At 42.4% G+C, this 24,610-nt stretch overlaps 1 protein-coding gene across 1 annotated transcript in view; it reads right to left on the bottom strand.

The window, feature by feature from the left end:
* The window catches only part of LOC110582264 (acyl-coenzyme A synthetase ACSM4, mitochondrial), a 29,339-nt gene extending 10,174 nt beyond the window's left edge, over positions 1-19,165 (bottom strand). Inside the window, exons 1-7 of the mRNA XM_044915082.1 lie at positions 18,943-19,165; positions 14,941-15,133; positions 11,016-11,262; positions 7,512-7,722; positions 3,072-3,279; positions 1,176-1,319; positions 198-354 (exon numbers count right to left, since the gene is read on the bottom strand). Coding sequence (XP_044771017.1) covers positions 198-354; positions 1,176-1,319; positions 3,072-3,279; positions 7,512-7,722; positions 11,016-11,213 — 918 coding nt within the window. The 5' untranslated portion in view covers positions 11,214-11,262; positions 14,941-15,133; positions 18,943-19,165. The remainder of the gene's footprint in view (positions 1-197; positions 355-1,175; positions 1,320-3,071; positions 3,280-7,511; positions 7,723-11,015; positions 11,263-14,940; positions 15,134-18,942) is intronic.
* Between the last annotated feature and the right edge of the window lie 5,445 nt (positions 19,166-24,610).

The raw sequence follows: 24,610 nt of genomic DNA, 5'->3' as shown, positions 1-24,610 counted from the left end.
GATCATGACCTGAGCTGAAGGCAGTCGCTTAACCAACTGAGCCACCCAGGCGCCCAAGACTTAATTTATTAAAAAGGAATGATTTCCACAAGTCCAGGAAAATATATTCTGAAGAATCATTCTTTTGTGGTTTTGGCAGGGGTTTGGGGGTGGGGGAGGGAGACAAGGGAAAGATGTAGCAAGAAACCATGACTTACGTCTAGGAAGGTATCGGTGTCAAACTGGGCCATCCGATGTACAAAGACACAGGCTCCCTGAAGCCAGGATGAAAACACACTGCCAATGGCAGCCTTGATCCAGCCAGTGTCAGATATATTCCATATGATATCTGAGGACTTCAGGTCTAGCCAATACCTAAATGATGTGAAGAAGCAACAAGACAGACCAAAAAGCCCCAAAACAAAACAAAACAAAACAGAAAAGCAAACAAACTGGAATCTTCGAGAACTGGCCAGAATCTCAATGGCTACAGAGAAGGGTCAAAAGAAGCCCAAAGGCAGGATGAGTGATTCTATCTCCCACTTTTGTTAGAGGACTTTCTCAGAATCCTAGGTAATCTGAAAGTAGAGAGGAAGGCTGGGTTTGACATGATGTTCTGAGTTTGTTCATGGATGCAACAAATATTTATTGTGCAAATATATGCTAGGCACTGTTTTCCCTAGCACAGTGAGTGAGATAGACCAGATATCTGCTCTTACTTTAGCAAGACAGACAGCAGATAAGCACACAATAAAATGAGTAAGAATATAGATCAGTATCATAATTTCAAATAGTAATACATGCTCTGATGTAAATAAAACAGGGTGAAGTGATAGTTTTAGGGTACCTGGGAAGGCCTTTCTGGGTGGGTGAATTTACTTGGCAATGAGAAGGAACCAGGCATGCTGTTGTGGAGATGGGGTCAAAGTTGGTTCCTGTGTATCACCCTGCACTCACCACACAAGTGCATTCCTTAATCCCCATCACCTATTTAACCCATAAATTCTTGCTTGATCAGTTGGTGAGATGTTGCCATTTACTGAACTGAGGCTGGGCAGGGGCATCGTGGATTCTGTTTTGTAGATGTTACACTGGAGAAATCTAATAGTCATCCAAGTGGAGGTGTCAGCTAGCCAGTTGGATATACATGTTGGCATCTCAGGGGAGAGTTTAGCAAAAATGGTTTTTTTCTCTACCTTCCACAGAGGGTGTAGCCAATTCCGAGGCTGCTCTGAGAGTGCTGGGCCATCTTGGGAGAGCCTGTGGTCCCACTGGTGAAATAAATGGCCATTGGTTCTTGACTTCCTGTCTCCACACAGCTGTGCTCTGCAGAGGTGGATCTGTAAAATATGGGTCCCAACCCAACATGGTGGCTGAAGATGGCACACCAGTTTAACTCTGAGATTATATATATGTATACACATATGTATGTGTATATATATATATATATATATATGTTTTTTTTTTCTCTGCTACTTGTGCCCTCTGGATACCAGAAAACAGTTAATAGAACAAAACCTAATCCAAAGCCTCCTTGAGAGGAATTTCTCAATAATTCTTAAAGGGATTTTGCAGATCAGTGCTAAGCTTTAACAACTCATTTCTCTCTCTTTTTAAGCACCACCTCTGCACAGGCCACATTGATAGCCAAGATGACTTTCAATATCAATGACAAAAGGATGTGTATTTTATTTACTTAAACATTTTTTTCTAAGTGCTTTTTTTTCATCTGTAATTTTTAAAAAAATCAGTCATGAGTCTTTGTGAACTGTTTATTAACATTTCAGTAGTTTTTACGATTTAAAGGAAGATCTTTTGGCATTTGAATCAAACTTTTTCATACTTTTTATTCAACATCTGCATCACTGGCAGACACAGTTAGGTGCTTACCATATAGCATCCAATTGCACTTCCTTGCACTAATAAAACTCTGATTTTGTTCTGGTATCAGGCAGTTATATGCTTTAGGGGAGACTGTTCCTTATATAGTTCCAGGGGGTGAATCTTGATAATCCTAAGCCATTTGTGGTAATTCTCATGCCAGAGACTGATTTAGGAATGGGCTCACATACAGTTACAGTCAATGAGATTTAAAGGCTTTCTGGAAAATGTTTCCTTAATACAAATCAAAACCACAATGAGATACCACTTCACACCTGTCAGAATGGCTAGAGGAATCTGTGCCCTGGTGAATGGGGTGGAGGGAAGGAGGCAAAGTAAAAAGCTAGCAGGACTTGGAGATTGATTGGACTTGGAGGATGAAGGAAGGAGGCAAGGCTGATCTGCTTTTTAACATGGGCGACTGGGAGAATCACATGCTTTATCAACTGAGCCAGACAGGCACCCCTCAATAATTATTTTTAAAGATATGCTATAATTCAGCAGTCAATAAAGAGCATCAAATTATGTTCAAGGGATGTGTGTGTGTGTGTATGTGTGTGTGTATGTGTTTGTATATATGTATATATGGTGAAGTTGGTGTGTGGGGGCTGGAGAAAGAGGGATTTCTTCACAATATCTAATACTGTGGGGAAAAAAACCACTATTATTTTTAATGCTTCTCAATCCAGTGTGGAAACCTTTAATGTAAGACTTTAAATTTCTTTTTTCTTTTACCAAAAGAGGACACATTATAATCTGTGGGTGATAAGGAGATTTTCAAGTAATGATGTCATTGTCTGACTGACTTTCTTTGGACACCTCAGTTTTATATTTCTGCATTTTTCAGAACTGATTATATGTTGATGACTTCCAGATTTGTATCTTAAGTCCTTGAGTCTGAGAATCATGTATCTACCACCTGCTAGACATTTGGATGTTCACAGACCCCTCAATCTTAATTATGTCCAACTTTAAATTCTTTCTCCAGCTGATATTACCCACCCATTCAGTCACCCATGTTAAAAAGCAGATCAACCTTGACTCCCTCCTTCATCCTCCAAGTCAAATCTTCTATTAGGTGATTCTTTTATGGGAAGGAGTCTGGATCAACAGACAGTATTGCTAAGTCCTTGGAGGCAAGGAGACTCTGAGATACAGTTGCAATTGATGTTACCGCTGGTACTGCAGATGAGGCAAGAGAAAACACTCACTGAAATAATTCCTGGAAGCTGAGCCACCCATTCTGGCTGCATGGAGACACCAGGAGTTTGGTCTTCAAGTCGGGACATTCTGACACAATGGACTCCACTGCCGGGACCACCTCCTCACTGGCCACAATACACTTGGCCTTGGATGCTCGCAGCCGATAGAGAATGTCTTTTGCTCTCAGCTGGGTTGTTCCTGGCATGAAGACCAGCCCTGGGAAAGAGAGAAAGCCCTGAGCTGAAACAGAACTCTTTTTTTTTCTTTTTTTAAGATTTTTATTTATTTATTTGACACAGAGAGAGACAGCGAGAGAGGGAACACAAGCAGGGGGAGTAGGAGAGGGAGAAGCAGGCTTCCCTCGAGCAGGGAGCCCAATGCGGGGCTCAATCCCAGGAGCCTGGGATCATGACCTGAGCCGAAGGCAGACGCTTAACAACTGAGCCACCCAGGTGCCCCTGAAACAGAACTCTTGTCCCTTAGGTGAGATTATGGACTATGGAAACAGGCTTTGTGCTTGGGTGGGGAATACAGCCTTTGGCCACTCCTGTCTTGGTCCCCAGGGACATCCCACAGGACCCTGGTCACTGGGAGATCCTTAGAGCAGTGGCTTCAGTCTGATAATCCTTGGGTCTAATTCTGTCCTTGTGACTTACTAGCTTTTGACCTTGAGCATGTTACTTGATCTCTCTGTGCCTTCCTTTCCTTATCTGTAAAATGGGGAAAATAATAGTAAGTGTCTGGCATATAGTAGGCATTATAATGGTGGGCTATTATTATGTAACATTTTTGTGGGACATTTGAATCATCATTATGTAGTACTTAAATAACACTTTACAGCTCATTAGAAATTTTCAGGAACATTATCTTACTCAATCTTCTGAACCAATGGTCTCCAAAGTGAGTTCTGCAAGGTAATCCACTGAAGATGAGAAGAAAAATTAGAATTTAAAAAAATTTTGAGATAATAGTATTCTTTATGTTTTAATCTCATTTTATGTATATTTTATAATATGCATGCTCTATTGTACAGAAGAACAATAAAAATAATTATATCCAGATGGGAGGATGTGTATCCCAAATAACTTTATTGATAGATTATGTGATCAGAAGAGCCTGGAGGCCACTGTCCTAAGCAACCATGTAGGTCCATGCTGTTGGAATATGAGATTGAGTCATAGCCAGTGAGTGGCAGAGTCAGCCCTCAAACCTGGGTCTTCCCAGTGGTTTGGAATCGTCAAAGTTTGCCTACACTCCTTTGGAGATGCTTAGTTTATCCCACTTTTCACTCCATTCTAAACACTGGCCTGAGATGGGCCTGATTTTAAAATACCAGTTCCTTATGAGAAGAGCATATATGGGAGAATTAGATGAAAGACAGAGGGAAGGTGGTTTGCTCTTTCTAAAGTGAATCAGTGAAGGAAAGAGAACTGTATGTAAGGCATCACAAATAGCCACTACCATTTATTGAGCACTTATTATGTGTCTGCTATCTCACTCAAAATCAACCCCAGTATATAGATGACAATGAGCCCAAGGGTCACAAAGTCAGTAAGCGGCAGAACCAGGATTCAAAGATACATCTCCTAGACTCCCAAGACCCGTGCTCATTTCTTGGTGAGTTTCCTAGTCAGTGAAATGGGGAGATGTGGATTTGAATTCCTAGAAAGGAGACTATACTCATTGTGTATATCTTAAAACCTCTCACATGTCATCACCTCTTGGTAAAATGAATATATATATATGTATATATGACATTAAGGAAGTTAACTAAGAAAATACCTAACTGGATCTCAGATAGTACACTCTATATAAAAATACTTATTTTGCAAACACTTGCTCTTTTTTTTTTTTTTTAAGATTATTACTTTATTTGTTAGAGAGAGAGAGAGAGCACAAGTAGGGGGAGCGGTAGGCAAGAGGGAGAAGCAGGCTTGAGCAGCGGATGCGGGATTCGATCCCAGACCCCTGGGATCATGACCTGAGCTGAAGGCAGACGCTTATCCGACTGAGCCATCCAGTCATCCCACAAACACTTGTTCTTAATGGCTCAGAAATTATTAGTACTCTTAGTAGATTTGTGATATGAATGTGTTCAGTGGATAGAGTGGGGGTTAAGGAAAAGTTCTCGCTGGTGGATTTCAGACCGTATACACTTTACAGCAAAAGCAAAATATTTTGCCACATGGTACAATACAAAGCATCTCAGTATTCACTCAGAAGATTTAATAACTCTGAATTAGAAAACAATCCTCAGCTGCTTGCTTAACATTTAATTAACTGAATGTTTTGACCATTCAGCTTATGGGTTTGTTTTTAATCTTGGCATTTCCCAAATTGCTTAAATTATGTTAAGTAATGTTGAGTACATTTTTAATGACAAACCACTTTTAATCTCCTTTCAACCCACAATTGGTTTCACATTTCCAAGTTTCTTTTTATACTGAAGCAAAAAGAATTTTATCTATTGCTTTTTAAAAAATTTAATATTGGCAGTAAGATCATTTCTCAACACCATTATGAAATCCTTATAATTGGTCTTTTTAATGATATCCCATCAGGTTGAGGTATCATCATTTCAACCAGCAGTGAATATACCTCTACTAAACTTTGTTAGCTAAGTCATGATTTATTTAATCATTTCTATATAGTTGTTTCCATTTTTTTTCTCTTATTAATGATATTGTAACAAACATCTTTGTGTTCTCTACAGTAGTTTTTCCTTTGGTATTCTTATTTATTTTTAATTGATTTATAAACATTTATATCATGCTCTGGAGTAGGAATTGGCAAACTTTTTCAGTAAAGGGCCAGATAGTAAATATGTTAGGCTTTGTGGGCCATTCCATCTCTGTCTCAATTAATAATTCTGCTATTGTGGAGCAAAAAGAGCCATAGACAATATGTAAATGAGCAAGCATGACTGTATCCCACTAAAACTTTAAAACTTTATTTATGAAAATAGGTGGCCAACCCATAGGCCATGGTTTTTGCCAACCTCTGTCCTAGAGGGGAAAACAATACTGTGGAATTTTTATTTGGGGTATATTATAAATTACTACTTCGGTAGAAAATGTGTCATTGAATACATTAATCTTTTTGCCTAGAAAGAGGCAGAGGTTTTCCAACTGGGATCCACAGTCATATTCTTATAAATCCTTACATTCTTTTTTTTTTTTTAAACAATTTTTTTTAAAGATTTTATTTATTTATTTGACAGAGAGAGAGACACGTGAGAGAGGGAACACAAGCAGGGGGAGTGGGAGAGGGAGAAGCAGGCTTCCCGGGGAGCAGGGAGCCCGATGCGGGGCCCGATCCAAGGACCCTGGGATCATGACCTGAGCCGAAGGCAGATGCTTAATGACTGAGCCTCCCAGGCGCCCCTAAGTCCTTACATTCTAAAATGCTTTTTCTTCCTTTAGTATTTTCATATCAGGGAGAATCCAAATATATTCAAGAAAGTAAATTCTGGATCATCTAGATAAATACATCATAACAAGCTCTGCCAAGAGGCATTATTATCCACACTTGCTTTGATAGAGCGTTGTGTTTAAATCCCAATTGCGGGGCGCCTGGGTGGCTCAGTTGGTTAAGCGTCTGACTCTTGATTTCAGCTCAGATCCTGATCTCACAGTTGTGGGATCAAGCCCTCCATCGGGCTCCATGCTGAGATCTCTCTCTCCCTCTACCTCTGCCCCTCTCCCCTCTCTCTCAAAAAACAAATAAATAAAATCTTTAAAAATAAATAAATACATCTCAACTGCATAGCTTTCTAGCTGTGTGACTTCGGACAAGTTCTTAACATCTCTGAACCTCAGTTTCCTCTCCTGCAAACCTCTTTTTTTTTTTTTTTTGCAATACCCACCTCTTAATAATAATAGTTGTTATTATTATTCCATCATGGTTGTTCTTCATCTCAACTCTTATTTTTCTGTTCTTTGTAAGCGTAACAATTCAGAAAAACCTCAAATTTCATTCTGTTTCTGCATGATTTAGAAATGTTAAATATTGGGGCACCCGGTGGCACAGTCGGTTGAGTATCTGACCCTTGGTCATGAGCTCAGGGTGGTGAGGTGGAGCCCCAAGTCTGGCTCTGTGCTCAGTGCAGGGTCTGCTTGAGATTCTCTCTCCCTTTCCCTCCCCTCCCCCTGCCTACACATGCACACTTGCATGTGAATAAAATGAATAAATGAATAAATAAATCTTTTTTTTTTTTAAGATTTTATTTATTTATTTGACAGAGAGAGACACAGCGAGAGAAGGAACACAAGCAGGGGGAGTGGGAGAGGGAGAAGCAGACTTCCCGCGGAGCAGGGAGTCTGATGTGGGGCTCGATCCCAGCACCCTGGGATCATGACCTGAGCCGAAGGCACACACGTAACGACTGAGCCACCCAGGTGCCCAAATAAATCTTTTTTTAAAAGGAAGTGTTAAATATTGGCACTGACCTGTTCGCATACAAGCCACATTTATAAGCCACCACTCTGGGATACGGGGCAGGATCACGGCCACTCGGTCTCCTCTCTTTAGGCCGCAGGGCTTGGTGAGTACATTGGCAGCCTTTCGGGACAAGAAGCCCAGTTCTTCAAAGCTCCATTTCACTTCGTCCCCTTTGCCATTCACCCACCACAGGGCTGGGTTGGCTGGTCTCTCTCCTGTCTGGCCATGGGCACATGGGAAAGAACAAAGCTTACATGACTGGTCTACCAAATAGATGGGACACATCTGCCATTACTTCCCCTCAGCACCCACGCTGGTGGACTCTGGTAATAGCACCCCAGTTTGTCTTTGGTGGAACTACTCCTCTCCTATCGAATACAGCCTAGGTGAGACAACCCATCAGGGTAACTGTCCACCCAGCAGTGGGTGGCATGTGACCCACGTTGGGCGAGTCAGACCTTCTCTCTCGGACTTTGAGTTTTCTGAGAAGAACCAAAAGATAGCATGTGGTTGAAAAAAAACCTGTGTATGGGCCTTTGGTGCTTACATACCCCAGGAAGCTGTCCTGGTTCCCTGGTCTTGCTGAGACTGACTGTCCAGTTTGCAACCCAGTTTTATGAGTGCTCCCATGTCCAATAAATTTTTTTCTTGATTAAGTTAGATTCTGTTCCATCCAAATAACCCCAATTTTTGTATTAAGGTTGATTAGGAACTTAACATTTTTTTTTTTTTAACCCAAAAGGCTGAAGTATGGGTTTCATAGGTAACAAAGAACAAGATGGTGGGGCCTTTGGGGGAGGTTCATCAAGGGACTGATTTCGGAGGAAACTTCTCATATGATTCTACAGAGTACACTGTCTATGCTGCAAAACCTCTTTGCTTTATGTGTTACCTGGGAAAAAAATTTACTCCTCCTTTCTTCCCCTATCTGGAATATCTGGAATGCTCCTTTTACCTTTCCTGGTTGGAAACTATTTCAAAACTCAATTTCCATTTTACTTCCTCTGTGAAGGTTTCCTCAGGCTCCTCTTTTTCTCCTCTCTGACTTCTCTGTGTTTCTGCAGCAGGGTGCTCAAATGCCAGATGACTCCATTACACTGTATCATAGGCCCTGCCCCTGTGGGTATAAGCCCCCTAAGATCAGGGGCTGCTTCCTGTACCCTTGGGACTGGTGACCTTGGATAAGGAGCTTAACTTCTCTGAGGTTAATTTCCTTATCTGCAACCCCCCAGGTTGGTGATGGGGATTTGATGAAATAATATACGTCAGTATTCCTCAATCTTTAGTCATTGGAGTATCACTATTTTTGCCAGATCTGTCTACACCTGTGCTATTGTTCTTTTTTTTTTTTTTTGTGGGTTTAACACTTTTAACTGCCAAACTGTTTTCTAAAGTGGCTGTATCATTTTTTTTTTTAAAGATTTTATTTATTTATCTGAGACAGAGAGAATGAGAGAGACAGAGAGCACATGAGACGGGGGAGGGTCAGAGGGAGAAGCAGACCCCCTGCCGAGCAGGGAGCCCGATGCGGGACTCGATCCCGGGACTCCAGGATCATGACCTGAGCCGAAGGCAGTCGCTTAACCAACTGAGCCACCCAGGCGCCCAAAAGTGGCTGTATCATTTTACATTTGCACCAACAGTGAAATAGTTACAGTTGCTAACACTTGACATGGTCACCCTTTTTAGCATTTTAAGAAGTATGCAGTAGTATAATTGTGACTTTAATTTGCATTTCCCTAATGACCGCTGATGTTAAGCATCTTTACGTGTGCTCTAATGAAGTGGTGATTCAACTCTTTTGCTCATGTATTGGTTTATTTTCTTATTAATGAATTTTGAGACTTAAGGATATAGTCTGGATACAAGTCCCTTATCTGATATCTGTTCTACAAATATGGTTTCCAAGTCTGTGGCTTACCTTTTCATTCTTTCTTTCTTTCTTTTTATTTTATTTTATTATGTTGGGCACCATACATCATTAGGTTTTGATATAGTGTTCCATGATTCATTGTTAGCGTATAACACCCAGTGCTCCATTCAATACGTGCCCTCCTTAATACCCATCGCTGGGCTAACCCATCCCCCCACCCCCTCCCCACACCTGTGTTATTGTTCTTTGTATTTTTCTTTACATTCACTCACTTTTCTTGTACACATTTACTTAAGAAGGAAAATGTATTTACTCGTCACCATAATTGGAGAACCAGTACCGTTTGTTAAAAATAGGTTACTGAAAAATAAATATATTAAAAACAAAATATGCCCAGAGATTTTCAACTTTTACCTCCTCTTTTGTTCAAAAGAGAATTTAGCAAGTATAAGAGAGCTGTTAAAGATGTAAATGGATTTAAAGGAAGACTGTCCTCTCAGTTTAATAGGAAAGATTGATTCAACATTATTTGAAACCCTGTATATCTTCTGAGGCACAGGTCCTTGCAGTGAATTTTGGTAAGCACTGATGGGTAAGTATCTAGCTCAGTGCCCGGCATGGGGTGGGGTCAGTAAGCAGGGATTTGACCTGCGGCTACACTGCAAACACTCAAGGCTTTTTGCTTTATTCTTTTCAATGTTGGATTCTCTCCTAATCACGCCAGTGATGACTATTATTTTAAAATAGTAGCAATGTCCACAATAGCCAAACTGTGGATAAGATAAGAAGCAGGGATGCCTTTCAACAGATGAATGGATAAACAAGATGTGGTACATATATACAATGGAATATTATTAAGCCATCAGAAAGGATGAATCCCCACCATTTGCATTGACATGGATGGAACTGGAGGGGATTATGCTAAGTGAAGTAAGTCAAGCAGAGAAAGACAATTATCATATCATTTCACTCATATGTGGAACATAAACGATAGCACGGAGGACCATAGGGGAAGGGAGGGAAATCTGAAGGGGGAGAAATCAGAGAGGGAGACGAACCATGAGAGACTACGGATCCCGGGAAACAAACTGAGGGTTTCAGAGGGGAGGAGGGTGCAGGGATGGGGTAACAGGGTGATGGGTATTAAGGAGAGCACATGTTGTGATGAGCACTGGGTGTTACATGCAACTAATGAATCACTGAACACTACATCAAAAACTTATGATGTACTATACAGTGGCTAACTGAACATAATAAAAAAAATTAAAAAATGAATAAATTAAAAAAAAAAAAAGCTCAAATTACTGCTTTTTGGATAAGCCTGTGACCAGCCCAAACCGATGAATGGAGAGCAAAGAGCTACTGCATGGGACTTGGAGAAAATGAAGGAAAAGAGGCAGGACTCTCTAAGTAATCACCATAAGGGGGACTGAGGAGGATCCAGAGAAAGACAGCATGTGGAGTTGTGGATTAAAGATCTTGCCTGGGGAGAGCGGAGGGCAAGGGGAAAACAAACAAAGGTAACCAAGAGGGATGAAAGAACTGAATTAAGAGTGGCAAATGGACCACGGAACAAGGAAATGGAAGCCTGAGATATACGTGGATGCCAAGCATCTAACAGAAGCCTGTCATGTCATACCTTCTCCTTTTGGGACCACTGGTCCAGCACATCCCCAGCAAAGTTAAAGTTCTTAGGCAGTGACTTCTCACAGCGATTTATGGCTTCAAAGTCAGCAAGAGTCAGAGGCGCCCAAAGCTGATGATCTTTGTGAAGGTACCGGCCAGTTGGCTTGGCAAGCCAGATGAATCTGAATGTCTGGTATCGGAAAAAAATCATGATTCCCAAAGGGCTTTGTCAACTGATATGGATGTGGAAGTTCTGCAGCCTGTGGGGAGAGATGAGTGGAGAGCGTTAGTTTCTTTGGATGCTCTGTGGTGAGATTGGGAAGTGGATTGTGGCTGTGTGCCCCCCCCCCACCCAGGAAGTTGGGGAACACCTGGCAAAGACCCATTCTTCTTTGGAGCTGTGGCAGTCAGCCCTCACCAGTCTCCCTGCCACGGGCCTCTTCCTCTTCATTCTGTCTATGATCAGATTATTCTTAAAAACAAAACAAAACTAACAACTATAGAACTGTCAAGCTCCCATCTTCTGTCCCTACCCTCTCCCCCAACCAAACAATAGACAGAGTATTTGCTGCCACAATGGACATCCAAGCCCTGCTTCTGTCTGCTTCATACTTGATTCTACTATATTTTCTAACTCCTCTCCTTGAATTTACTCTTCCAGTAAAAGCAGTCCACTCACTTTTCTTGAATGTCCATTTCTAGCTCTAGGATTTAGTCTGTCATTCCCCTTCCTTCCGGCTTTCCTGCCTTCCTTTCCCCTCAGTTCTTCATTATAATTGGTTAGGAACCTTAAGTCCTGGCTCAGCAACTTTAAGTGATTAAGAAATCACTTACCCTTCATGCACCTCAATTTTCTCATCTGTAAAATGGGGGAGGAATATAATATCTGTCTCCTAGGGTTATTATGAGGATTTAATAAGATAATGTGTGTAAAATGCCCAGCATGTAGACAGTACCTTCAAAGTGTTAACTAATGCTTTTGTTAAGATTATTTTCATTAGTACCCTAGTGGCTTAGGTTCATGAAATAGTTTTACTTCATGAATCAGGAGACCTGGACTTTACTCTGGACTCTTTCAAAACTAGCTTTGTGACATTGGTAAAGTCACCTTCCTACTGCCATCTGTAATTTAACATTTTTTTAAATAATACTGTTATTTCCTCTGAATTTCCATAATATGCACCAGTATTCCTCACGTGACAGTTTTCTACCTTATATTATTAATTGTTTTCAATATATGTGCCTTGTCTCCCTAACCTACCTAGATGGTGTGGGTAGAGCCTGTGTATTTCATTCTTATTACTTAACATGACTTACAGAGCTGTCTTCAATAACAGAAGCCAGTGTTTTTCAGTGCTTGCTGTAGACCAGGCATTCTGCATTCCTGATATCATTTAGCATTCATGACAAGCTTGTGAGGTTGGTGCCATTATTATCTCTATTTTACAGATGGGAAAACTGAGACCTCTGTAGACTTAAGCAACTTGACCAAGGTCATCCATCTCATAGTGGCAGAGGCCAGGTTTCCACCTGTATGGCCTGACCTCAGAGCTTGCGTACTCAACCTCTCTGCTATTCAGCCTCCTTTGTGTTGCCTTCTTCAATAAGGGTTTCTTGCTGAAGATGAATACCCTTATCTTTTTGCCTTCCAGTCCTATTTAGTTGCCTTGTATGGGATGGAAAACTCCGCAGGTGCAAAGGGTGCCTGAGTCTGCCGCATGGTGATAACATAAACAGCAGAACAAAGGGTGCAGGGTGTACCATCCCATCATTGTTGTTGTCAAGCCTTCTTTACTGCTCAGAGTGACGTCTGGAGAAGCAAGAGGCCCATTTGGTGCAAGTGCAATTTACCGTAGCCCAGGAAGAGCTATTTCTGGCCATACCATTGGTATTAAATTCTCCATTATGTCAAGGAAGAAAGAAGAGGGACCACCTGGGCAAGTATGGTGGAGGTAGCAAGAGGAGAGAAGGGTGGGGAGAGGGAAAGTAGTGGGGGCCATGCTTATGATTTAGCATTTTGCTGAAAGTGAGACCCAACTTCTCTCCTAAACACACACACATACACCCACCCACCCACCCACCCACACCCACACGTGTGCACGTGTGTATATGCACATATGCAACACACATACTTGCATCCACACTTGCCTCTCTGGATGCCCTTTGCCAAGTTGCTTAGTATCTCCAAGTTCCATTTCATCTGTGCAATGAGAGTAATGGTAGTATCTTCTTCATTGGTTAATTGTGGGGTTTAAGTGAGCACCTTAGCACAGTGCCTGCTGGGTAGCTAGGACTCAGTAAACGTTGCATGTTAAAAATCAAACTTCACAACTGTTTATGGCAGAAGGCTTTCACTGTTTGATATCCAAAGAAATTAGAAAAGCTATTGGATTGGAGCCACCAATATTTTGGTGGCTTATTTTTGCCTCTTTTAATGCCCTGTCACTGTGCTCCTGGCTCTTGGGGTTGAACTCAGCCCCCATCAGTCTGAAGCATTCTAGTCTTCACTTCCATCATTTTGACCTTTCTTGGTCCCAGTTTAATGATCAATTGGAAAGATTATCAAAACATGGGACACCTGGAACATTCTTGCTTCCTAAGGAGAAGAGCGCAGATAATAGAGCAGATAGTTTTTAATGCAAATCTCCTTCCTTTTCTCCTCCAAACTGAAAAATGATGTTTTCATGAGTTGTTCTGATTTCCCATACCTCCATAGATAAATTTGCCATATCATCAAATTAACATGCCAATAAATCTAAAACTAAATATCATAAAATAGATCTAATCTGAATATACACTTCAGCATTATCTGCATTATGTGCATAATCAGTGAATAGATCTTACACATGCAAACACAATCATTACTAATAAAATACTAATCAAGATATCACAGAGTAAGATTTTTCAATTAAACTGTAAAATTTTTTTGCCAGTAACATTTCTTCTTTCTATCTCTTTGGTCTACTATTGATTTTCTGGGTAAATTTGTACAGATAGGCCTTTAGGGAGACCATAAAACTCTGAAGATCCACCATTTTGCATTGAACACAGCCATTTCCTGACTTTGGATCCTGTGGGAAGTTCATATGATTCCAGGGTCAAATCTGAGAATCACTGACTCTTTGAGGTCAAGACATTATCTAAGTAGAAATTTATATATACACATGTTTAACAAAATATTTCCCAAAGATATCTGTAAAAGTGAGAGAATTTAAGTAGGTGATTTCTAAAGTCTTAGTGATTTCCAGTGTGTTAAGGGAAACTTTACCAGTGGAAAGATGTTTGAGCAATTGGTGTGCACTCAGCACTGTGTTTTTTATGCAGTATCTTGTTTCATTATCTCAACACCCTTCACAGGCAGGCATTTTGTTTTAAATTTTTTTAGAGAGAGAGAGAGCAAAAGAGAGCATGAGTGGAGTGGGATGGGGGTGCAGAGGGAAGAGAGAGAGAATCCTAAGCGGGCCCTAGGCTAGGCTGACAAGCCCGATGTGGGGCTTGATCTCACAATTCTGAGATCATAACCCTGAGATCGTGACCTGAGCCAAAATCAAAAGTGCAGGCACTTAACAGAGTGAGCCACCCAGGCACCCCCAGGCATTTTGTTTTACCTATAAAGTGACTGAGGCGGTGAGAGGGAAATAAATAACAAAAGCCGTTCATGGAGCATGCAGCACAAATTCCAGCCTGCATTTGTTGTCTTCAAAGCCAATGCAAGGAAATGCTATCACAGATTTTTGCTATATTTCTATCAACCTTTGTAAAGTAGAACAGTCCATTTTCCTGTCAAAGGGACATTTATCCAGGGTTGAATCAGCAGTTATCCAATTATGGCAAGACGATGGGACTCTTAGTGCTCTGTTCTCTGCATTTAAACACACTCTTACAACTTCTCATTTACTAGAATCACTTCCATGTTACCACGTGCATTTTTTCCTTACCAGAAAATGTTATTATTGATCCAGAAAGGCCTTCAGCTTCTTCACAAAGACTCAGTTCCGTATCTGCCAAAAAAATTGGTTCCTTCCTTCTTTTCTTTTGGTGGCATCTATGCCATTATAGTCCCGAGTCTCTGGTGCACAGTTGGGAGGATCATAATCCTGTGGGAGGAGAGTTGATGTTTCTCTGGACAACCTGTGGTTAAAGCAACAGCAGTTTAAAAGACACAGCGGGGAGGGGAGAGAGGAAATGCAGGAGCAACTTCCTCTTACGGTTCAGTGCTAAGCCCCAGCACATTAGCGGATTATTCTTGGAGCTGATGATATCAAGATCCATACGGCTCAATGGCCTATTATCAGAGTCTCTCATGATTTTCAAGTAGACTGGAATATTGGCATGCTTGACTCTTGTGGCGTAGCTGGATATAGCCTGGCATCCTGGCAAAAGACAGCCAAGGGAATCATATCTCAAGTCTCAACTCATTGATTAGATTATGAGAAATCCTTCAAACTCCTGGCTTTTATTGAGCATTGACTATACGCTAGCCACTACAAGGTGTCTGTCCTGACATGATCTCATTTGGAAATAATTTTGAGACAGTGTTGCTGACTGGTTTGAACATAAACTTTGCCTGCTTGTACCTTTGTGAATGTCAGTTGATGGCAACAGGAATTGGGTTTAGTGAAGTCTCTGCCTAAATGTTGCTTGTTGATGACAGTGATCAGACATAGACATTTTTCACCTTCAGAGTTCATTGGTACCCCATATGATATCCGGAAGAGAGTATCTCTCATGGGCTCAGACATCAACAGGGCTCCTTGATCCTTTAATGAATGAAGTCCCAAGGCTAAGCCCAGTGTGGTAGACTGAATAAAGGCTCTCCAAAAAATTATCCCTCCCAGGGGAGCCCTCTTGAACTCCACAGTGACCAGAAAACCCACTCTACCGTGCAGGGACCTCACCCCATTTGTGATGTTCGGCCAGTTTTACAACACTTTCATTGTACATTACTAACCCCTATCTTCACAGATGGTCCAATGCAATAATGGCAATCCTGGGGACTCAATGAGCTAAATGTGCAAAGATCTTCCAACTACCTGGGCCAAAGGCATTGCCGTTACTCCTTCGAAATCTCAAGCCCACCCCCTTTGGAACTCAGACTCTCACCCTTGGAGACAGTCACTGGACATCCATGCATTCGACCACTGCCCCTTTTGACCCACAGGTGGGAAAAGGGGATATATTTCAATAATGCAAACATCTAGTTGCTTCTATTAAAACTAACCATGTTGTAGCAGAGCAGTCTTTTCACAGTCTACTCCCAGGGGACACTTACCTTGACCATCACACCTTGCAACCTGGAAAGTCTCTCTATTGGAAAAGACACCTCCACAGAGATTCTCTTCAACCTCCCTTGAGAGGCCCTTATCACATACTGCTAACCAAACCTTGTGCTGCCAAATCCCAGGGAATGGACTCTTGGGTCCATGGGACATATTTAAAGAAGGCACCAAACCCTGACTGGACCAGTACACCATCTGGTGACAAGAAGGTAAATACTTCCCAAATTGAAATAGAAAACATCTGGGGAGACAGCTTTCCCCACATGTCCAGACCAGGCCTGCATTCCTTTTCTCACTGTCACTCCTTCTACCTCTTTTGTGCAAAGAACATGCCATTTTCTGCATATCCCAGTTTCTTGCAAAAGGAGGAGACCTCTTTGGATTATAACCTTTTCAGAAATAGCCTCATTTTGGACACGTTCTGCATGGAGCAGTGGGTGTTATATGCAAACAATGAATCATGGAACACTACATCAAAAACTAATGATTGCATTGTATGGTGATTAACATAATAAAAAAATAGCCTCATTTTGATCTTGTGAGCATTTCTAGAGGTTTAGAAGGTTCAGAATTCAAGTCTTTCTTTTACCTAAACTATTAACTGAATCCTGATTCTAATCCAAATGCATGGTTTCTGAATTTACAACATAACAGATCACTACTGATAACCCATATAGTTCTAAAGTTCTTTTGAAAAAACAATAGTTTTGAAATGTCCCGGAAGTATTCCTATTCTTGCAACAAGTTCTCTAACTATTGCTTCATGTTCTTCAGTGTACTCTATGTTCCCAAATGTGCTCAGTGATTTCATTCAGTGCATTCCCGCAGTATTTGATATTTTGCTCCTAGCCACTGGGGGAGGACACTTCCAGGAGGCATACAGGACTCCGGGTTTGCCTTCATAGGGAGAACCCTTTTCTTCCTTCAGTCCAACAAGTGCCAATGGAGATTTCAGTTGGCTACTTAAAGACCTACGGTCCTGGTTTAGAACCGATATATGGGTTGGAATTGTCCTGTGGCTTTGGTTCTGTACTTGCTGTCGCTCAATCCTTTGTACAAACACTGTCCCCAGTGAGGTGATGCTGGCTCACTGGTCTCAATCTTGAGCAGACACAGACGTCACACAGGAAGTATGTGAGAGTTTCTCCCTTCTTTTTTTTTTTTTTTAAAGATTTTATTTATTTATTTGAGAGAGAGAGAGAGAGAGCATGAGAAGGGGGAGGGTCAGAGGGAGAAGCAGACTCCCTGCTGAGCAGGGAGTCCGATGCAGGACTCGATCCTGGGACTCCAGGATCATGACCTGAGCCGAAGGCAGTGGCCCAACCAACTGAGCCACCCAGGCACCCGAGTTTCTCCCTTCTAACTCTCCCTTTGCCTCAAGTGTCACTTAAGTCATTTACAACTGCGATGCACGTTCCCTCCGAGAGGAGCCATGCCAACCAGAAAAAGGCCTTTTGCTGGCACTGAAACGCAAAACCACTAAATCCAAAGAACTTGGCTGTTGGTCAGAAATTCCTCCAAGGAAACTTCTTTTTTATTTAAATTACAATTAGTTAATATACAGTGTTATATTCATTTCAGGTGTACAATCTAGTGACTCAACACTTCCAGGCAAACCTGGCGTTCATCACAACTGCATGACTTAATCCCCACCACCTACTGAACCCATCCCCCCAGCCACCTCCCCTCTGAAAACCATCGGTTTCTTTTCTATAGTTAAGAGTCTGTTTCTTAGTTAGCCTCTTTTTTCTTCTCTTTGCTCATATGTTTTATTTCATAAAGTCCACAAATGACGGAAATCATATAGTATTTGTCCTTCTCTGACTGACTTGTTTCGCTCATCAAGGCAAATCTTGCTCAGAAGGGGGAAATGTGGTAAGTCATAACGGGAAATGTCACAAAACAGAGGCAGGAGGTTTGGGCAGGGGGAGCTCTCACACGCTACCACTCCAAATAAACTGGGGACCCAACAGGAAGACATGGACTTGACCTGACACATGGATACTCCATTATTCCCGCTAGCAGAACTCTATTCTCATCTCTCCATCCCCACCCCCCCACCCCCCACCCACCTCCTCCAACAGGACTCACCCATGAGAAGCCACAACACTTTAACTCCCAGATGCCTCCAATGGACTTTTAGTTCTTAACAGCCTTCTAAATTGCCCCCTTTCCTCCTGAAAACACTGAGCCTCTCTGATATTCTCCAATGTGCCTAAGGTTTAATCACAGCTTCTCTGCCTACATTCAAGTCTCTTTCCTTCCAAAGAAACCCGACATTTGCTGATAATTCCCTGAGAGTTTCTCCCTTTAAGGTTACAAACTGGAGGGCAGTTTGTGTTTTTACCTGGGGCTCTGGTTCCAGCAGAACCTGGGAAGTGGGATCCCAGCTCCTCCTTCTAGAAGGTCCTGAGAGTCAGCAGTGCCTGTATTCCTGTCCCAACTGAATGCGGCTCCCCTTCCTCTGAATTTGGGTCAGGATTTCTCCCCAGAAACAAGCTGCATCTGTAACAAACCACCACAGCATTTCTGATGTGGCATCGTGGGACCCCTCAATCCAAGGATACTTGGGTAAAATAGGTCTTGTTCAAATACCCTCAGGGAAAAGGAGGAATGAACCAGGGGAACAGCTCAGAAAATGCAAGCGACTGTGCTGCTCACCCACCAGCATGTCCTGGGAAGCCGCCCAGAGCCCCCTCTTCAGCACTCAGCCAACAAAGCAGCTTCTCCGTCGCACCTCAGGAGGCACCAAGTTGCTGCAAAGGGCCCAGGTTCTCCCCGGGGCGGCTGCAGAACTTACTGGCAACGCAGCCCTGGCTCTCGGAGGGGCGCTGGGTCCTCAAGGGGCGGCAGAAGCCTTTCCTGCCCTGAGGCACCCTGGCTCAGACAATGCCTTGGCCAGGGCACGCCCTCTGCCCTCTGGCCTTTGCTGGGCACGCAGGGAAATCACCCCCTCCCGGGGGCGATGGGCGCGCACCCTCTGCCGGCTGCCCTGGGAATCCCTGCAATTCTCAAAGCCATGGCTGCTCAGCTGCAGGCACTGAAGGTGCTCGGGTCCCGCCAAGCCTGTTCTCTAGACTGGGACAGGTCGTTGTGACAGAGCCTCAAATACAAAGAAATCTTTTCCTTCTCCTTTCTGCCTCAATGAAGAATGAAACCAATTTTGTCAATGTCATTAGATAATTTGTAGTGCTTGCACCACTCCCCTCCAAAATACAGACTGCAAATCGACATAATGCAAAGTAACATAATTGTGTTTACCCACCAAAGTGTTCGTAGTAAATAAAAAACTGACACCCATTACACTATTTTTTCTTTTCTTCTTCCTCTTAAGAACAGAATAATTTCTGGTGAGGTCAGGATATATGAAATTCCATTTATGTAAGACATCATCTAGCACCATGATCTCGATCGTGACAGTGTATTTTTGACTTTGCCAATCAAGTGTTTGGGGACACATAGGTGACAGGGTCCAAATGCAAACCTAGAGGGAGCTACACATGCATTATGAATTACTGCATGTCTCCTGAGATAATGTTTTCAATGAAAAGTGATTTAGACATGGAAGATGGATGAAATCGTTTCCATCAGTCTGGTAAGGAACCCATTTTACCTTCAAATACTAATTGCCATCTGGTCACAACTAGAAGAAGCTTGGTGAAGTATGACGTTTCTGCTTGGATGTAAGAGAATGCTTGGGTTTTGTTTGTTTGGTTTTTGTTTCTTTTAAGATTTTTTTTGACACAGAGAGAGACAGCGAGAGGGGGAACACAGGCAGGAGGAGTGGGAGAGGGAGAAGCAGGCTTCCCACTGAGCAGGGATCCCAATGCGGGGTTTGATCCCAGCACCCTGGGATCATGACCAGAGCCAAAGGCAGACGCTTAAAGACTGAGCCACCCAGGCGCCCCGAATGCTTGGGGTTGGAAACCATCCACCTACCATCTTGCATCAGGATCCATAGTGGACATGAGGATAGCAACCCCCCATCCTGCTGTGCATTGCTAGCTCCAGAGGGAGAACACGGACCTTATTCTCGAATAATTTGGGTCGAGATCAGCAATGCATCTGTGCCAGTTCCAGGCTGCAGGACCTGGCGCCTGGTTTTGGAACTTGAGCAAGACCCCCTGGTACAGGAGGGCCTCCCTGGCCCATGGTTCCCCCTCCACACACCTGGACCACCTCCCCCTTTCCTCCTTGCAATTCCTCATTGTCCCTTCTTCTCTCGACCCCTATCTCCCTCTGATTCTTCCTCACCCTCTCTCAGGTTCCTGGTGGTGCCACACTCCCTGGGTGTTGTCCAGAAGTCCCTTGAGAGAGAAGCTTATGAACTTTATGAATTAAAATTAGCCATTAAATGGTCTTCCAGGTCACTGATTCGTTCTTCTACCTCGCTTACCCTAGCTGTTAGATTATCTAGATTAGATTAGATCTCATTGATAGTATTTTTAAATTCTGCCAATTCAGCTTTCATTTCTGCCCTTAGAGACTCTATGTTGCCATTAATTGATTTCTCCATTCTAGTCTTCATAATTGCTAGCCTGAATTCCATCTTCCACATCTTGTTTATATCTGAATCCATTTGTATATCGGTGGCATCCTAAGTCATAATCTCTGAGTCTTTCCTATTTGGGGGGTTCCTCCTCCTAGTCATTCTGTTGACGGGTGGTTGAGGGAATGTGCAGAGTCCAAATTATTGACCACAACCCAAGCAAGATGCACCTGTTTTCTAGGGACTTAGGGTTGCTGGCCTCTTGTTTTCCCAGCCTGTCTTCTGGGGGAGGGGTCTCCCACCCTGTTACTCAGGCAGCCCTGTTTGGGCAGAGTTGCCCTGCCCACCTGTGGCGGGGGATGGGCTCAGTGAAAACCGTTTTCTGGGGGCTTTTGTTCACTGGCGGCTTTCCGCGTCTCTTTTGAGAGAGCAGAAGAGCCCATTTCCAACCCTCTGCCTCAGAGCAGAGAGATCACAGCCTGTTCTTCAGTGAGCTCTCCAGGCCACACCGTCTCCGTTTCCGTCTGTGCTGCTATAAACTGCAGTCCTGGGTTGTGCGCCCCTCAGTAGCATTCCCAGTCCTCGCCTCCAGGTCAGGGCACACCTCTGCCCTTTGTGCTTCTAAAACCACCAGCCACCCCCGGTTTGCACACGCAGCCCCGACGCTCTGGGTTTCCATCCAGGGGCTGCCCTAAAGTCCTTTCTCTGCCGCTACTGGTCTGCGAGTCTGTGCCCCGTCCCCAGCGCGCGAGGCTATTGCTCACCTGCGGTGTAGGATCCCCACGGCCAGACGCCCTCCCCCTTCCATTTATCTGTTTATTTGCCCATGGAATCATGGTTCCCTGCTTCGTACCTTGAAACCTGGTTCCCCGCTTCTTACCTCTAAACGAACCTCCTGTGATATTCTGTTTGTAGAGATCCAGATCTATCTTCTTACATCTCAGGCTGATTTCCTGGGTGTTCAGAGTGGTCTGGTAGGTATCCAGCTCAATTCTCAAAAGTCGGAATAGGGTCCCCTACTCCTCCACCATCTTCCTCCCCACTGCCACCCCCACCACCCCCACTGCCCCGCAGGGAGCATGAAGTTGGACAGAGTCTGGCAAGGCTGTTGAGAAGACTTAATGAAAGACCTCATTGTGAGACAGGAATCCATCAAAATCCAAGAGGAGAACATAGGCAGTAACCACTTTGACATCAGCCACAGCAACTTCTTTCAAGATACATCTCCAGAGGCTAGTGAAACAAAAGCAAAAATGAACCTTTGGGACTTCATCAAGATAAAAAGCTTCTGGACAACAAAGGAAACAGTCAACAAAACAGAGAGGCAACCCACAGAATGGGAGAAGATATTTGCAAATGACACTACAGATAAAGGGCTGGTATCCAAGATTTATAAAGAACTTCTCAAACTCAACACCCAAAAAACAAATAATCAAGTCAAAAAATGGGCAGAAGACATGAACAGACACTTCTCCGAAGAAGACATACAAATGGCTGACAGACACGTGAAAAAGTGTTGATCATCATGATCCACCAGGGAAATTCAAATCAAAACCACATTGAGATACCACCTTACACCAGTTAGAATGGCAAACATTGACAAGGCAAGAAATAAATGTTGGAGAGGTTGTGGAGAAAGGGGAACCCTCTTACACTGTTGGTGGGAATGCAAGTTGGTACAGTCACTTTGTAAAATAGTGTGGAGGTGCCTCAAAAAGTTAAAAATAGAACTATCCTATGACTCAGCAATTGCACTACTGGGTATTTACCCCAAAGACAGAGCGGTAGTGAAAAGAAGGGCCATATGCACCCCAATGTTCATAGCAGCAATGTCCACAAAAGTCAAACTCTGGAAAGAGCTGAGATGCCCTTCAACAGATGAATGGATAAAGAAGATGTGGTCCATATATACAATGGAATAGTACTCAGCCATCAGAAAGGATGAATACCCAACTTTTACATCAACATGGATGGGACTGGAGGAGATTATGCTAAGTGAAATAAGTCAAGCAGAGAAAGTCAATTATCATATGGTTTCACTTTGTTGTGGAACATAAGGAATAGCATGGAGGACATTAGGAGAAGGAAGGGAAAAATGAAGGGGGGGAAATTGGAGGGAGAGATGAACCATGAGAGACTATGGGCTCTGGGAAACAAACTGAGGGTTTCAGAGGGGTGGGGTTGGGGGTATGGGTTAGCCAAGTGATGGGTATTAAGGAGAGCACATAGTGCATGGAGCACTGGGTGTTATACGAAAACAATGAATCGTGGATCACTACATCACAAACTAATGATGTATAGTATGGTGACTAACATAATAAAATAAAATTTAAAAAATTAATAAAATTAATAAGCATCATGGAGATCCCACACAGATCAAGCATGAGATTCAGCTTGGCATTATTCCATTTATGTGCATAATTTAAACCCCATTCTGACACCTAGTGAGGTGACAGAGATAAGTGGCATTTCTAGAGATGTTTAAGGTGTAACACCTTCTCCGTTAATATGGGATGATTTGAACACCATAAATCTTTCTATCCAAAGGCAAATTCCTAGGACAGAAAGAGGTCTATTTTAATGCCATATATTCAGTATCATTTTCATTCAGTTCACACTGATTTTTCCTTTGAGATTTCCTTTTATACTTTTGTTCAAAAGGCTATTCAATTACCAAACATAGGTGGAAATGTTAGTTATCATTTGTTCAATGATCTAGCACATTTGCAATTATGATCAAAGAACATCCTTTGTGGGTTTCGCTCTTCTGAAATATATTGAGACTTGCTTTATGTCCAATTCGTGGTTAAATTCTATAAACATATGATATGTCCTTAAAATAATGACTTTCCTCTATCTGTTTGGTAAAATAACCTATGGATTTCTGTGTATAAATGTATGTAATAATATATATACATATTTCTGTAGCTCTATGTTCATTTTACATAAGTGGAGAATATATTAGTTTTATTTTTTAACATATCTAATATCTAAATGTATAATTATACATACATTTTATGTATTTATTTTGTATCTCCTTCTATATGATAGGTACTTTATACAATTATGTATCTATTTCTACATTCAGATGGTTTAACTGTCCAAATTTCCTGCATCCTTACTAATTTGGGAGCTGCTTATTATCAGCTGCTGAGAGAGGGATGTGAAAATTTGCCACTCAAGGATTTTATTTTTCTTGCAGGTTTTTTTTGAAGATTTCATTTATTTATTTGAAAGAGAGAGCAGAGAGAGAGAAAAAGCATGAGTGGGGGTAGGGGCAGAGGCAGAGGGAGAAGCCCACTCCCTGCTAAGCAAGGAGCCCGATGTGGGGCTCAATCCCAGGTCCCTGGGATCATGACCTGAGCTGAAGGCAGACGCTTAACTGACTGAGCCACCCAGGCGCCGCAAAAGTTTACACTTGTTGATCAGTTGGCTGGTTTAGAAAGTTGTGGATTTTTATCTGGATCTTTTTGTCCATTCGCATTCAATGGGACTGTTTTCTCTTTGGCTTTACATTTACCATCTCATGATGTGCGTTCTATTTGTTCAGACTTCTCTATTTTTTCTTCTTTTTTAAAAATCTGTTACTATCTGATATTATGCCCTTCACTTTGATCCTGCCTCATGAGCCACATGGAAACAGTCTAGTTTCACAATGAGCAAGTTGTGTTAAGTTCACTGTGGTTCCCACAGTCCACATCTTGTGCCCCAACATTATTTCACCCAAAGACCGTAGTTAGCATCTACTGATAACTGGTGGCTGAATTGTTACAATGATGTTTTTTTTTCAAACGTGATTTCTTCTTTCCACTGTCTACTTGTATCTTTAATTCTGAGCAA

This window comes from Neomonachus schauinslandi, chromosome 5 (genome assembly GCF_002201575.2).
Source record: "Neomonachus schauinslandi chromosome 5, ASM220157v2, whole genome shotgun sequence".
NCBI lineage: Eukaryota > Metazoa > Chordata > Mammalia > Carnivora > Phocidae > Neomonachus > Neomonachus schauinslandi.
Note: the sequence above shows the minus strand (reverse complement) of the source record. Positions and strands in the feature narration are given on the sequence as shown.